The 13396-nt window shown below is 44.5% G+C and overlaps 1 protein-coding gene and 1 long non-coding RNA gene across 3 annotated transcripts in view; one reads left to right on the plus strand and one right to left on the minus strand.

Moving 5' to 3' along the window:
- Nucleotides 1-10249, minus strand: part of Npm2 (nucleophosmin/nucleoplasmin 2) — a 13738-nt gene extending 3489 nt beyond the window's left edge. The window contains exons 1-4 of one of the 2 annotated variants that reach the window (NM_203340.2): nt 3419-3566; nt 3223-3308; nt 3018-3131; nt 791-884 (exon numbers count right to left, since the gene is read on the minus strand). In NM_203340.2, the coding sequence (NP_976085.1) occupies nt 791-884; nt 3018-3131; nt 3223-3308; nt 3419-3476 (352 nt within the window). In that variant the 5' untranslated portion in view covers nt 3477-3566. Of the gene's footprint in view, nt 1-790; nt 1790-3017; nt 3132-3222 lie in introns of both variants that reach the window. The other variant, XM_063274142.1, reaches the window with a different exon arrangement.
- Nucleotides 10224-12987, plus strand: LOC134482146 (uncharacterized). The gene is made up of 2 exons (XR_010058198.1): nt 10224-10404; nt 12823-12987. It is a non-coding gene; the product is annotated as an uncharacterized LOC134482146 (long non-coding RNA).
- The last annotated feature ends 409 nt before the right edge of the window (nt 12988-13396 follow it).

Consider the following 13396-nt stretch of genomic DNA (forward strand, 5'->3'; position numbering starts at 1 on the left):
ATTTTCTGTTTCTTGAGACAGTTTGTGTGTGTGTGTGTGTGTGTGTGTGTGTGTGTGTGTGTGTGTCTGTGTGTGTGTGTGTGTGTAGCCATGGCTGTCCTGAAACTCATTCTGTAGACCAGGCTTGTCTCTAACTCAGAGATTTACCTGCCTTTGCCTCCCTGAGTACAGGGATTAAAGATGTGGACCTACCGTGCTGGGAAGTGGATTTTAAAGGTCAAATATGGCCCACTGCTATAGCTTCATGCTTACTAGTAGCCAATCTTTGAGATACTCCTAAATACTAGTTATAGTAAGAACTTCTTTTTGGGTGGAGGACCTTGTTTATATATAGCCCAGGCTCTTTCCTAGAGCTGAAAATACAAGCCTGTGCTGTTGTTGTAAAAATATAAAAATAGAAAATAGAGTTGTCTTTTACCCTGTTAGGTCCACACCGCGGTGTGCCAAGATATCTAGCAGACATCTTGGGCACCACGGTGTGGACCTAGTGGGGTAAAAGACCAACAATACATTTTTATTTTTATATTTTTACAACACTGTGCCACCGTACTCAGCTGAAGAGCCTTTTGGAAGACCCTGTTTATTCTACAGTATTTTCTGAAGCTGAAACAAGGGCTACCTCACTCATGATAAAGGCCTGAGGCTCACAAAGGACACAAAGGACATGGAAAGGCGAGAAGATTTGAGACGACAGCCCTTGTCACAGCCTTCTAGTTCAGGCCACTGGCAATCATTTGCTTTGGAGGGTCTGTGCAGAAGAAAGTCAAGAATCTCTGGAGGCTGCACTTACCATAACATTCCTGGCCACTGAGGAACACAGGTCCTGAGCCAGCCCTGAGACGAAAAGTTACTGGAGGAGAAAGCTCTATACCTGTCACTGTGACCTGTGGTGGGAGAGAGACATCAGGGCAACATAGAAGACACAGGTAACTCAGCCTGGCCCCTGGTAGATGCTGGTCACAACTGCTGCAAAATTCCAGGGTCGAGGAGGCATAGGCAGGAGGATTGCAATTCTGGGTGACATAAGAGACACTCTGGCTCAAAACAAAACAAAAAATCCAAACACACAACAAATGTCCCCCCATCCTAAGGTGACCACATTGAATAAATCACTTCTCTGCTTTTCACAATTAAGAATGGATGGAGTCAGTGGTGCACACGAGTATTCTAGCACTTGGGGAAGAGGCAGAGTCAAGAGGACCACTGTGGGTTTGAAGCTGGTTTAGGTTACCTAGACTGTCTCAAAGAACAACAACCAGAACAAAATAAAATAAACAAGCAAATGGTGGAGGCAAAGTGAGGAACTCAGGTGGTGCCATGTCCAGTGCAGGAAGGGTTGCTGAGCAGGCCTGGTGGCCAGAGTCCCGCCCTCGACCTCACGAAGGGAGATACATTTCTCCATGAAGCTGTTTTCTGACTACCACGTGGTGTAGCATTTGTGTTTCCACCCCACCCACCCCAGGAATCCTTAAGTAAAGGAAGATGAGGACATGTTAAAGTGAATGCAGAGTTTGCATGATCAAGGAACCCAAAAAAGCTCAAACATTATTATCCCAACATAATGGTATGTTAATGAATTGATGGAGAAAGAATGTAGGATCAGGTGAGACAAAATTAAAAAAAAAAAACCATTTTAGGGGCTGAAAAGAAGGGTCAGCTATTGAGAGCACGGATTTCTCTTCCAGAGGAGCCGAGTTCGAGTCCTGGCATCCACACGGTGTTCTGAAACATCTGCAATTCCACTCTCAAGGCCCTCTTCTGGCCTCCGTAGGAACTCGGTGTGAATGTGCTTTGCAGAGCATAGGCAGGCCAAACACACATGTAAAATAAAAATGAAGTATTTGATAAAATTCAACTCCCTACTCAGGAATAAAATTAAAAACCTTAAAGCATAGCTGTACCAGATGGGGGCTTCATTAATTTGGCGAAGCGTATCTGCCAAGCACTTCATGGAGAACCATCTTAAATCAGGGAAGAGGAAAAGAGGTCAACGCTCAGGTCTCGTTTGCCCAATTACAGTTTCCGATTACTCAGGAGTTTTTGGCTTTACAATGATGCAAGAGTTAAATCCGTTTAGTAGAACCACACACCTGAATTCTGAATTTTGACCTTCTCCTGGGCCAGTGGTGTGTGATAGAAATCCTGCCTTATTCCTGGTGCTCTATGTGCCCTGGTTTCTCCTCTACAAGCTTAGCATGGTGCTATGGCTCCAGGGGCTAAGCATAGTAAATCCTCTCCCAATTATGATATTTTCAACTCACAGTTCATTTTTAAGTCAGATATAATAATTTGTATTATACCAAAAGCCCTAGCCTTTGGGGCAATGCCCTGAGATCACAGAAAAAGGGAAAAGTTTCTGTTGTGGCTTATGTCTGTCATCTCAGCACCAGGGAAGGGGAGGCAGGAAGAGAGCGTGGAGGCCATTCTGTGATCCAATAGGAGACCCTGTCTCAGACAAACAAGGGCAGGCTAGGTGGTCCGCAGGTAAAAGCACTTGCTGCATAGGCCTGGCAACCTGAGTTCAATTCCTGGAACCCACAGCAGGAGACACCCAACTCCTGGGTTGTCCTCTGACCCCCACATGTACTGTGGCACACGTGGCCTGAACACTGTCTCCCTCTCTCTCTCCCTCAATTTTAAATTTATTAATTTAAAATGAATTTTAAAGTGCTCCAAATTACAAACCTGCCACTATTCACACACAATGGTTAACTGCATGGCACGAGATACATTTCTAGAGGGAAGAGCTCCCACACTCAAAGCCCAAGTAGAAGCCACAGACAGTGTCTTGGTGACGAGTAGTAAACAAGCTTAAACAGGACACTGTGGGAGAGGCTGTTCGGCTTGCTCATGGCACCGTCTCTGGAAAGCAGGAGTTGGGGTGGTTTTCCTGGTCGCCTTTATAGCATGGTGAGGAGCCTGAGGCATGAAGGCATCCACACTTATGTCCAGGCCCATCTGAGGATGAAGTTAGGGTAGTGACGCCTTCCCGGGGCCTGCAGGGAGAGAGGACTCACCATAGGCAGGACAGAGGCCTTCAGCGTGGCGACAGTGATTGGTGATTTCCTGTCTTCCTGGGGAAGGATTTCCACACGATTCACCTCCTCTTTGGCCTTCTCCCCCAGGCAAATCTGAGAAGGTTGATGAGAAGGAGCTGTTAGCTGTTGACGCTGGAGACTCACTCCTGTTCCATTCTTCTCCCCCTCCTTGGGAGACACCCACCGTGCTGAGCAAAAGCTTACAGCTGTCCTTCCTCTCGCCTTGGGCTCTAAAGGTGCAAGTCTGTTTTTCCTGAGTGAGCTCACTGCCTGCATAGAGAAGATGGAGGTGTGGAGCTGGGAGGCTCCTGAGTTCCTCTACGTTAAGGGTTCACCAGCAAACCCACTCCACCATTACTGGGGACAGCCTCAGCCCTTACCCCAGAGCATGTTCTTTGCCGTGGTTTCAGTCATGCTGCTGGTGCTGTGGCGACTCATGTCGATTTACTGGGTGGGGGGGAAGAATTATGTCTGTGATGAGGTAAGGTCCTGGGTCCCTGCTTGGAGTTCAGCTGTTATCACTGTTTTTTGAGTAATGCAAAGGCTAGCTCATAGCCTTCCATAAGGGAAACTCCCTGAGTCCTGGGAATGTTGACTATAGCCAACAGCCATTAAAAACTAGAAGCCAACCCCCTACCCCAACACCCCCCCCCCCCAAACGGATCAGAGCTTCCCCAGACCTGAGACAGACACACTCAACAAAGAAGTGCAAAGAATGGTGGTTTTGTCTAGCCCAAGTTTGGCAGCTTGCTGAGAGACCACATGGCTGCCTTTGGGGCCCTCAGAAACCCCAGTGTGGAGAGGGAGGGGACAGAATGGCCTCCACGTTCTCTTGGATCCGAGTCCCACTCACCCCCTCTCAAGCTCACTGCGCTGCCAGTCATGGGTTGCACCTCTACTGCAGGTCCTCAAGCTGGCTTCAGGGTTTCACTTAAGGGTCAGCTGCCCACACCAGGCTGTTAAGAAGTTTGGGAAAGAGGAGGGGAAGGGGAGGCGGGGCGTCCCCTCCTACTCTAGAAGCACCTGGCCCTCCATTAGACTTGATTTGGGAGCATCACCTCTGCTGTCTCCCATTGAACAGGTGTAGGTAGAGCCAAGAGAGTTTGCATTTCTAACCAGCTTTCAGGTGAAGCTGCTGGTACCGGCCCAGAAAGAAGCCCCTGTGTGAGAGCCACCGTTTACAGCTAGTGGGGACTTACTGGGGTTACCAAGAGAGAGCTGTCTTTGCTACTCGACTTAGACATGTTTTCCGATCGGGCAGGAAGCATCAGCAATAATGATTGCCATGGACTTCTACCTACAGTCTATGAAGAATGGTTACTGCTTTGTACGTTTTCGATGGTTGGCATTGCTGGTGTCCTTAAATTTAGCCATTCTGTTTCTATTTCCCTCAGAGAAAATGTTCTACTACTGGGCTCTATCTTCAGCCTGTTGGTGGTATTTTATTGTAGTTATTAATTTGCATTTCCTTCATGATAAAGGATGCTGAATGTTAAAGTGGTTGTTGGTAATAGGCAAACTGTCATTTTCAAAATGCCTGATCAGTTATTAAGATTGAATTATTTGAGATTATTTTTATTGAGATTATTTATAGATGTTCTTTATGTATACTGGATATTTGTTTTGTGTCAAATATATGTATTTCAAATATTTTCACTGTAAGTTATGTCTTGTCTCCCTTCCTTCCTTCCTTCCTTCCTTCCTTCCTTCCTTCCTTCCTTCCTTCCTTCCTTCCTTCCCAAAACAAGGTCTGGGTATGTATCAAGGCTGTTTTGAACTCAAAAGGTTTTTATCTTTCCCCCTCAAGTGTTAGAATTATAGGTGGGCACCTTCACGCCCACACCTGACTCTAATTTTAGCTTTGATTCTTAGGTGTGTGATATATTTTAAGTTTGCTTTTCTAGGATGGTGCTGGGATTGCTAAAGAAGCACCTTTTTATGCCAGACATCAATCCTGATGCCCACTAACCATTTGCCTTTGACTCCAGTCCCTGGAAGATAACTTCCCAGTAACCCAGACATAGCCATCCTTACACTAAAATGTACAGCTGTGCCATCGATTTGCTATGCTATGACTGCTTTTTTGGCTTCTATAACTTGCTTATGCAGACATTCAAGGACTATTTTGAAGTTGCCTTGGGTACCTAATCTTGGCAGACAGAACAGCTCTTGGCTTGCTTGTGCAGATATTCAAGGTCTGGTGGCTGTTGTCTTTTGAAATCCTTCCCTCACCCTCTCCTCACCCCAGCAATCTCTTCTGGTTCAGATATTGTTGTCTTGCTAGCAGCTTCAATACATTTAACTAATTATAATCCAGATTGAGTCTGTGGTCTTTCCACAGGGGTCAGGAACTTCACAAGAGTGTCACATATTGCAAAGGCTGGCATTGAACTTGTGAACATTTGTCTCTGCGTCCTGAGTATCTGGACTCCAGGCATATGCTACTACAGTATTTTGAGCCCATTTTTATTTATGTAGTAGGAAATGTTCACTGCCCATCCCTCCCCTCCTGCTTTCCCCAAATGCATACCCTCTGACTCCAACCCTGGAAAAGACAGTTCTTTCCCTTACACTGATCTTGGCGTCTTGGTTGTCTATTGATTATATCGGTCAGTCTCTTTCTGGGCTGCTTCTGTTCCATTGGTCTGCATATCTGCTCTCAAGCTAGAGGCACCCTGATTTGATAGTAGATCTTGGCACCAGGCAGCATGAATGCCCAAGCTGACCTTTTGATTTTTTTCTTTTTTCTTTTTTTTTTTTTCTTTTTTTCGGAGCTGGGGACCGAACCCAGGGCCTTGCGCTTGCTAGGCAAGCGCTCTACCACTGAGCTAAATCCCCAACCCCTGACCTTTTGATTTTAAATAGATATTTTAAGGCTGAGGGTGTAGTTTAGTGGTAGAGCACTTGGCTTTTATGTGAAAGTCCCTAGGTTCCATCCTGAGCACCAAAAGAGAAGACTGTAGTGGCTGGAACAATGGTTCATCTTTGGGTAAAAGCACTTTTTGATCTTGCAGAGGAATTCAGTTCCCAACACTAACAGGGTAGTTCAGCTGTCTGTAGCCTCACTTCCAGGAGAAATGCCTTCTTCTAACCTCCTAGGCAAGTTACATGGTGTGTACGTATGTATGTATGTATGTATGTATGTATGTACAGGCAAAACATTCATAAATAAAATCTAAAAATTTTAGAAACAAGATTTGTAGCTATTTTTGATTTTTAAATTTTCACATATACAACCAATACATTAGTTTCTATAAAAAGGACTTTGAATTCCACCACCACCCCAAGACAGGGTTTCTCTGTGTAGCCCTGGCTGTTTGGGAACTCATTCTGTAGTCCAGGCTGGCCTCCAACTCAGAGATCCACCTGCCACTGTCTCATGAATGCTGGGATCAAAGGTGTGTACCACTGCTACCTGGTTCCTTTTCAAATTTCCACTGGAGAAAGTACATAAATGAAAATATTTTTATGGAGCTGGATGAAGTGGGATACACTTTTAATCAGAGCACTCAGAGGCAGAGGCAGGTGGATATCTGTGAATTTGAGGCCGGCCTGATCTACATAGGAAAAGTGTAGGATATCCAGAGCTACATAGTGAGAACCCACTCAAAAACTGTCTTTATGCAACCCATCTCTATGTACGATGAATATACCCCCAGGGGGACATGGCTCAGGGGTTACGAGCACGGACTGCTCTTCCAGAGGTCCTGAGTTCAATTCCCAGCAACCACATGGTGGCTCACATAACCATCTGTAATGGGATCCAATGCCCTCTTCTGGTGAGTCTGTAGACACCTACAGTGTGTGTATATATAATGAATAAAAATCTTTTTAAAAAAGACTATATACCAATAAAATTTGAAGTACTTACTTGAAAAATTTGGATTTTATTGAATATAGAGATCAATAGGCTGGAGATTAATTTCATGGTAAAGTGCTTGCCTAGCATGTATGTTTAGTCTCTATAACAACAGCAAAACACCAAAACACCCACTATGAAGATAACATCACAGTGTTTTTGGATCATCAACAGATTACAGCCTAGATTTCCTTGGTGTTATCCTATAGATTTCAGCACAGATCTAAAATTACTCATGTGTATTTCATGTTCTTGGATGACATAAAAACAGTGTATATTTTAAATTTTAATCTAATTGTTTTAGTACATACAAATAACCTTTATCCCCCACGTCCACCCCCAGTGGTATAGGACAAATGCAGGCAAATCTAGGGTTTTGGGCATGTTGAGTATGCTATGGTTGGTTTGTCTTGGGAGGAAAGGGAACTAGTTGCTGATGTGGAGGGGCCATGCAGAGAGGAGTGAAGAGGAAACCACTGAACATTTATATGAAGTACCACAGTCAAACTCACTGGACATTAAACACTCGAAAGATTTACTTTAACATACTGATAATAATAGATATTGTCTTCTATGGTTTGCTTAATTCAACTCAGTGGTTCGAGTGGCTTATTTTTGTACTCTAAGTCATGGTATCTGAGAAGAAAGACACGACTCCCCCTTTCCTTTGAGATCCATGTACTTTTCCTTTTTGAGCTGCATTCATTTGGCTAGGACATTTTGGTAAAACATCCACTGTCCTTTTGAAAGAGGATCTTACTATGTAGCTCTGGTTGGCCTGGAATTAGCTATGTAGATTAGGATGGCTTTGCACTCAAAGAGATTCAGCTCCCTCTGCTCCCTGAGTGCTGGGTTTAAAGGCATGTGCTACCAAGCCTGGCCACACTGCCTCTTCCCCTTCTCCCTTTCTTTTCTGCCAGAGACAGTCTTCTCATATAGAACCCAGATGGACCTTGAACGTTGAGCCCTTCTGCCTCCTCCTTCCAAGTGCTAGGACAGCAGGTCTGTGCTATTGCAGATAGCCTTTTGCTCTCTTTAAACAGGAGAGTCCATTTTAACCTTCAAGTGTGTTGTAGGGATTATGCTCAGTACAAAGTATAGGCCCTGCGTTTATTTTCTGTCTTCTTTCTTCCTTCCTTCCTTCCTTCCTTTCTTTCTCTCTCTCTTTCTTTCTTTCTTCCTTTTTCTTTCAAAAAATCTATTCATTTACTATATATGTAATGCAGTTGTCTCCAGACACACCAGAAGAAGGCATAAGATCTCATCACAGATGGCTGTGAGCTACCATATGGTTGCTGGAACCCAAACCCAGGACCTCTGGAAGAACAGCCAAGTGCCCCCAACCAGTGAGCCATGTCCCCAGCTCTTGTTTTCTCTAATACCAGCACTCACAAAAAGTTTTGCTGAGTTGTTTTTGAGATACAGTCTCATATATTCCAAGTTGTTGTTGATGGTGCGTGCCTTTAATTCCAATATTTGGGATACACAAACAGGCAGATCTCAGTGAGTTTGAGGCCAGCAGCCTGGTCTGCAGGACAATTTCCAGGACAGCCAGCACTATGCAGAGAAACCCTGTCTTGAAAAACCAGAACCAAACAACCAAAAAAAAAAAAAAAACCCACCAAAATCCAAAACGTAACAACAACACCCAAACCCCAAACTGGCCTTGAATTTACTATGTAACTGAGAATGTAATTGGACTTTCTAATTTTCTGGGCTTGATGTTGTGTTAGGGACTGAACCCATAGCTTCCTGCCTGCTAGGTAAGTCCTCTGCCAACAGAACTACATCTCTAGCATAATATCAGTTTTTTTTTTTGGTTTGAAATTTAATGTGCTTAAATTTTCATTATATATTTTCTATATCTACTGAGATGATCTCTAATTTTTCCTTAGTTCATGTGGTGTTACGCATAAAAAGTTATGCTTTTTATAGAAAGGTATTTAAGAAAATTATGTGTATAGGTGTTTTGTCTGCATGGTATGTCTGAGTACTTGAGTGTCTAGTGACCACAGAGGTCAGAAGAGGTAGTTAGATCCCCTGGAATTGGAATTACAGACAGTTGTGTGCCACCATGTGGGTACTGGGAATTGAACCAGGGGCTCTCTGGAAGACCAGCCAGTGTTCTTAACTGCTGAACATCACTATAGCCTTATTCTTTTGAAGATTAAATCAACATTGCATCTAGACTCAGCCACTTAATTATGTTATATCCTTTTTATATACTGATTCTGACATACATTTTGGTAAGAATGCATCTAAATTAATGAGAATAGTCTAGAAGCTTTAAATTAAAAAATTTATGTATGTGCCTCTGGCTCAAGGAGGCCAGAAGAGGGTGTTGAATTCCCTGGAACTGGAGTGACAGATCATTGTGAGCCAACATGTGGGAGTTGGAGATGGAACATGGGTCCTCTACAAGAGCAGCCAGTGCTTTTAACTGTGGAGTCATCTCTCCAGCCCACTAAACTTTATTTTATTCCTTAATGTCTTTGGTTTTTTATTTGAAACGATGACTTCATTTTCTGAGTTTCTGTATGATTGGCATTCATTTTGCAGAAATGTTTGTGACATCTCCAGGGGTAGGGTCTTCTCTCAGATTCACCCAGTGTACTGTCTACAACCCAAACCCTAGTCTTGCCCAATGCTTTCTCTTTCCCAGTCAGGTACAATTCTGGAGCTAGGGAATCATAGAATCATTAGAATTTAGCTGATCACAAAATTGTTTTGGGTCCACCTCTCAACATTCCTCAACTTCTGTCTCACAGACCTAGCCTCGGTTCACACACGTTTCATCCGTTAGGCCGGTGGGTTAAGCAAGGAAAGCAAGGACTGCTCACCAGGCTGCTAAGGAGCCTTTGGAGGTTTAGAAACTGGGTTTTAGGATCAAAGCCCAACCTCTTGAAAGCCCGTTCTTTACTCTGACACAAAGAAGGCTGCACTTGCCCTCTAGTCATATTATTTCTGTTATTCCTCACAAGGTGTTTCACGCCTTTTTTGTCATGACTTCTTGGTCTGGTCAGGGCTTCCCTGGAAGCTGTCCACTGCAGAGCTCTCCTTAGCGTCTGAGACGTTCTCCACGGGTTCAGCACTTCAGCTTTGGGACAGAGACTCTACCACAGCCGCTGTGGATTTCGGTGTGGGGACGCGATGCAAATAAACTCAGATTTCTGCAAGCGCTGGGCCAAGAGGAGATAATACCTGGAGTAGGTCAGCACCTCAGTTACAGCCGGAAATCACCCAGCGCATGAGTCCTTACTGCGCGTGCGTGGAACAAGGGCGGGATCCGGTCTGGGCAGCCCAGATGCAACCTAGGCATCCGCCGCTCCTTCTGACGCAAGGAACGCACGGGATCACTTCCGGGGCCGTGCAGAACATAGGCTTAGATTTCAGCCGCTGCGCTTGGTGTCAGCTGTGGAGGGTCGGGCTGCGATTTCTGCAGGAACTTCACTCACTTTAGTACCTCTTTTCACCCTGTGCTTATCTTCTGCAAGCGCATCTGCGGCTGTAAGTCACATCCATCAGGACGTGACCTGATTCTTTGGTGCAGACTTGGAAGGAGCAGATTTTGGTTGCTGGGATAGATAAGGGACAAGATTAGGATCACCTCCAACAAACGAGCAGGTCCTAAAACTAGATGTGGGAACAGCAGGGAGGGAAGATTTGGGTCTACGGATAAAGCAGAGTATAGTTCATACACTGACAAAAACAGGCTTTACAGATGTAAAAAGGGACGTGGAAGAGACTATTGAAGCTGAGTGGAAGGGTTACGCGATATTCTTTGTGACACGTGCCCCAGGCTGGATTTAAGAGGTATTAACCAGTTGAAGAAATGGCTGGCTGTACTGTTTTCATTTCCACTCTTGGATGTTTTGTTACCAACTACTCTTGAGAGCAGGAGAGAGGCTTGCATTTTCTGACATTGGGCTATATTCTCCACTTTTTACTAGTTGTGGGAAATCCGTATTAGATTGTGTAAGTGGCTCTTCTGAGCCTTGGGGTGGGGGTGGGGTTGTTGGGAAGAGGGCAGTTATATTATCTAGCCTTGATTATTTTGCTTCCTTCTGGGATTACAGGTGTGCACTACCATGTGCAATTATCCATTCAAAAAATTTCTCTACAAAAATTATGTATAAATGTGCACTTGAATGCAGGGCCAGAGAGGTTGTTGGATTTCATGTTATTAGTCACAGGCAGCTGTGAACTGCCTGATGTAGGTGCTGGGAGCTAATTCGGATCTTCTCCAAGAGCAAGTGCTCTTGGCTTTGCTCCACCATCATCATCTTCCCTCCTTTTGTCTCAAGACTGGATTTCAGTGTGAGCCGAAGCTGATCTGGCACTTGTGGCGTTTCTCCGCCAGCCTTCTGAGTGAGCACTGTTATTACAGGCCTGAGCCACTGCATCCAACTTTGCCTTTTTTATCCTGTGGGCTTGTCCTCCAGACCCTGGTCCAGATGCTTGTGACTGTCATAACTTGTGGTTCAGGAATTCGGTTACTCCCTTCTGCTCAGGCTGCACTCCTTTGCAACCAATGATGAGATGGGTTTGGCCATTAAGTGTTTTGTGTGCTGTATGCTTTTATGAAGTCTTCAACTAAAAGTATAAATGCACTAAACAGTGGTTGCTCATGCCTTTAATCCCAGCACTCTGGGAGGTGGAGGCAGGAGGATCTCTGAGTTTGAGGTCAGTCTAATCTACAGAGTGAGCTCCAGGACAGCCAAGTCTACAGAGAGAAGCCCTGACTCCAAAAACAACACATGCACACACAAAGTATAAATGTGGTGTATTTTATTTTACTGTTTACTGGTCTTGGGGAAATGGACTGCTGAGGATTAAAATCAGGGCTTGTGGGGCTGGGGATTTAGCTCAGTGGTAGAGCGCTTACCTAGGAAGCGCAAGGCCCTGGGTTCGGTCCCCAGCTCCGAAAAAAAGAACCAAAAAAAAAAAAAAAAAAAAAAAAATCAGGGCTTGTACATGCTCAACGAGCTCTTCCACTGGCTGCAACCTGTCCTGTTCACTCTTAAGGTCACTGTTTACTATTAATGGGTTCTGTGCAGAAGAGTTTAACTAAGTGTTTTGACTCTGTGGGTTCCTTTTCTGTAGCTGATAATCATAAAGGCCCTGACCCAGATGCCAAGTGTCATGAATGAAGTTGACAAGGGTACAAAGAACCATGAAAGGCTAAGAAAGGAAAGTCATTTTCAAACTTGATTCTACCCTTCACTCTGATGGCCTCAGGCCCACTGTCTGGGGCAGCTTCCTTCAATGGAAAGTGTTTCCCAAGTATACCAAAGTGGCAGATTAGCCAGCATTTAAAGTTTGGAAAATATTCAAGTGTCATCAACTTAGAAGACAGCTGAAAGGAAGACCCCCTTAGACAGGATCCTTCATCTAGATAATAGAAGTTTCACTGTAGTTGGGGATACAATTTCAGTTCCTTCAAATTTGTTTTCCGAAGTGTAGTAAGGTACAGGTTAACCCAGCTGTCCTTCCTCAACATTTTTGCTTTGCTGTCTGACAGACTAGTAGATACCACATAGATTTGTAGATTTTGTCAGTTCTGGTTTGGACAGAACTGGTTAGGGTGATGTTTTGGTTATCTAGGTTAACTCATGTTGTAGGACCATGGCTATAATAGCCCATGTGCTTAGAAGAAATTCATCACAGGTTATTGGAACACTACTCTTCAGGAGTACTAGAGTAAGCCTATGTTCTGGAGAAAGAGAATACATCCTGGTTGTATTGGCTGGTTTTGTGTGTCAACTTGACATAAGCTGAAATTATCACAAAGAAAGGAGCCTCTGGTGAGGAAATGCCTCCATGAGATCCAGCTGTAAGGCATTTTCTCACTTAGATATCAAGGGGGGAGGACACAGCCCATTGTGGGTGGTGCCATCCCTGGGCTAATAGTCTTGGGTTCTCTAGGAGAGCAAGCTGAGCGAGCCAGGAGAAGCAAGCCAGTGAGTGACATCCCTCCATGGCCTCTGCATCAGCTCCTGCTTCCTGCCCTGTGTGAGTTCCAGTCCTGACTTCCTTTGGTGATGAACAGCAATGTGAATGTGTAAGCTGAATAAACCTTTTCCTCCCCAACTTGCTTCTTGGTCACAATGTTTGTGAAGGAATAGAAACCCTAACGTCACTGGTAGATTGAACATCTCCATTAGAAAATTGAGGTACCTGCCTCAAGTCATTACTTCTTAAAATTTCAAAGCCTAGCCAGGCATGATGGCATATGTCTACAATACTAGTACTTAGGAGAGGCAGGATAGCCAAAATTCAAGGTTAGACTTGGTTACATTAACTTTGGTTTAACCTGGCCTATGTAAGGACACATATCAAAAAACAAAATTTAGCCAGGAGGTGGTGGTGCACACCTTTAGTCCCAGCACATGAGAGGCAGAGGTAGGCAGATCTCTTGAGTTTGAGGCCAGCCTGGTCTATATATATAGTTCCAGGACAGTCAGAGCCGTCACATAGAGAAGCCTTGTCTTGAAAAACC

This window comes from Rattus norvegicus, chromosome 15 (genome assembly GCF_036323735.1).
Source record: "Rattus norvegicus strain BN/NHsdMcwi chromosome 15, GRCr8, whole genome shotgun sequence".
Lineage (NCBI taxonomy): Eukaryota > Metazoa > Chordata > Mammalia > Rodentia > Muridae > Rattus > Rattus norvegicus.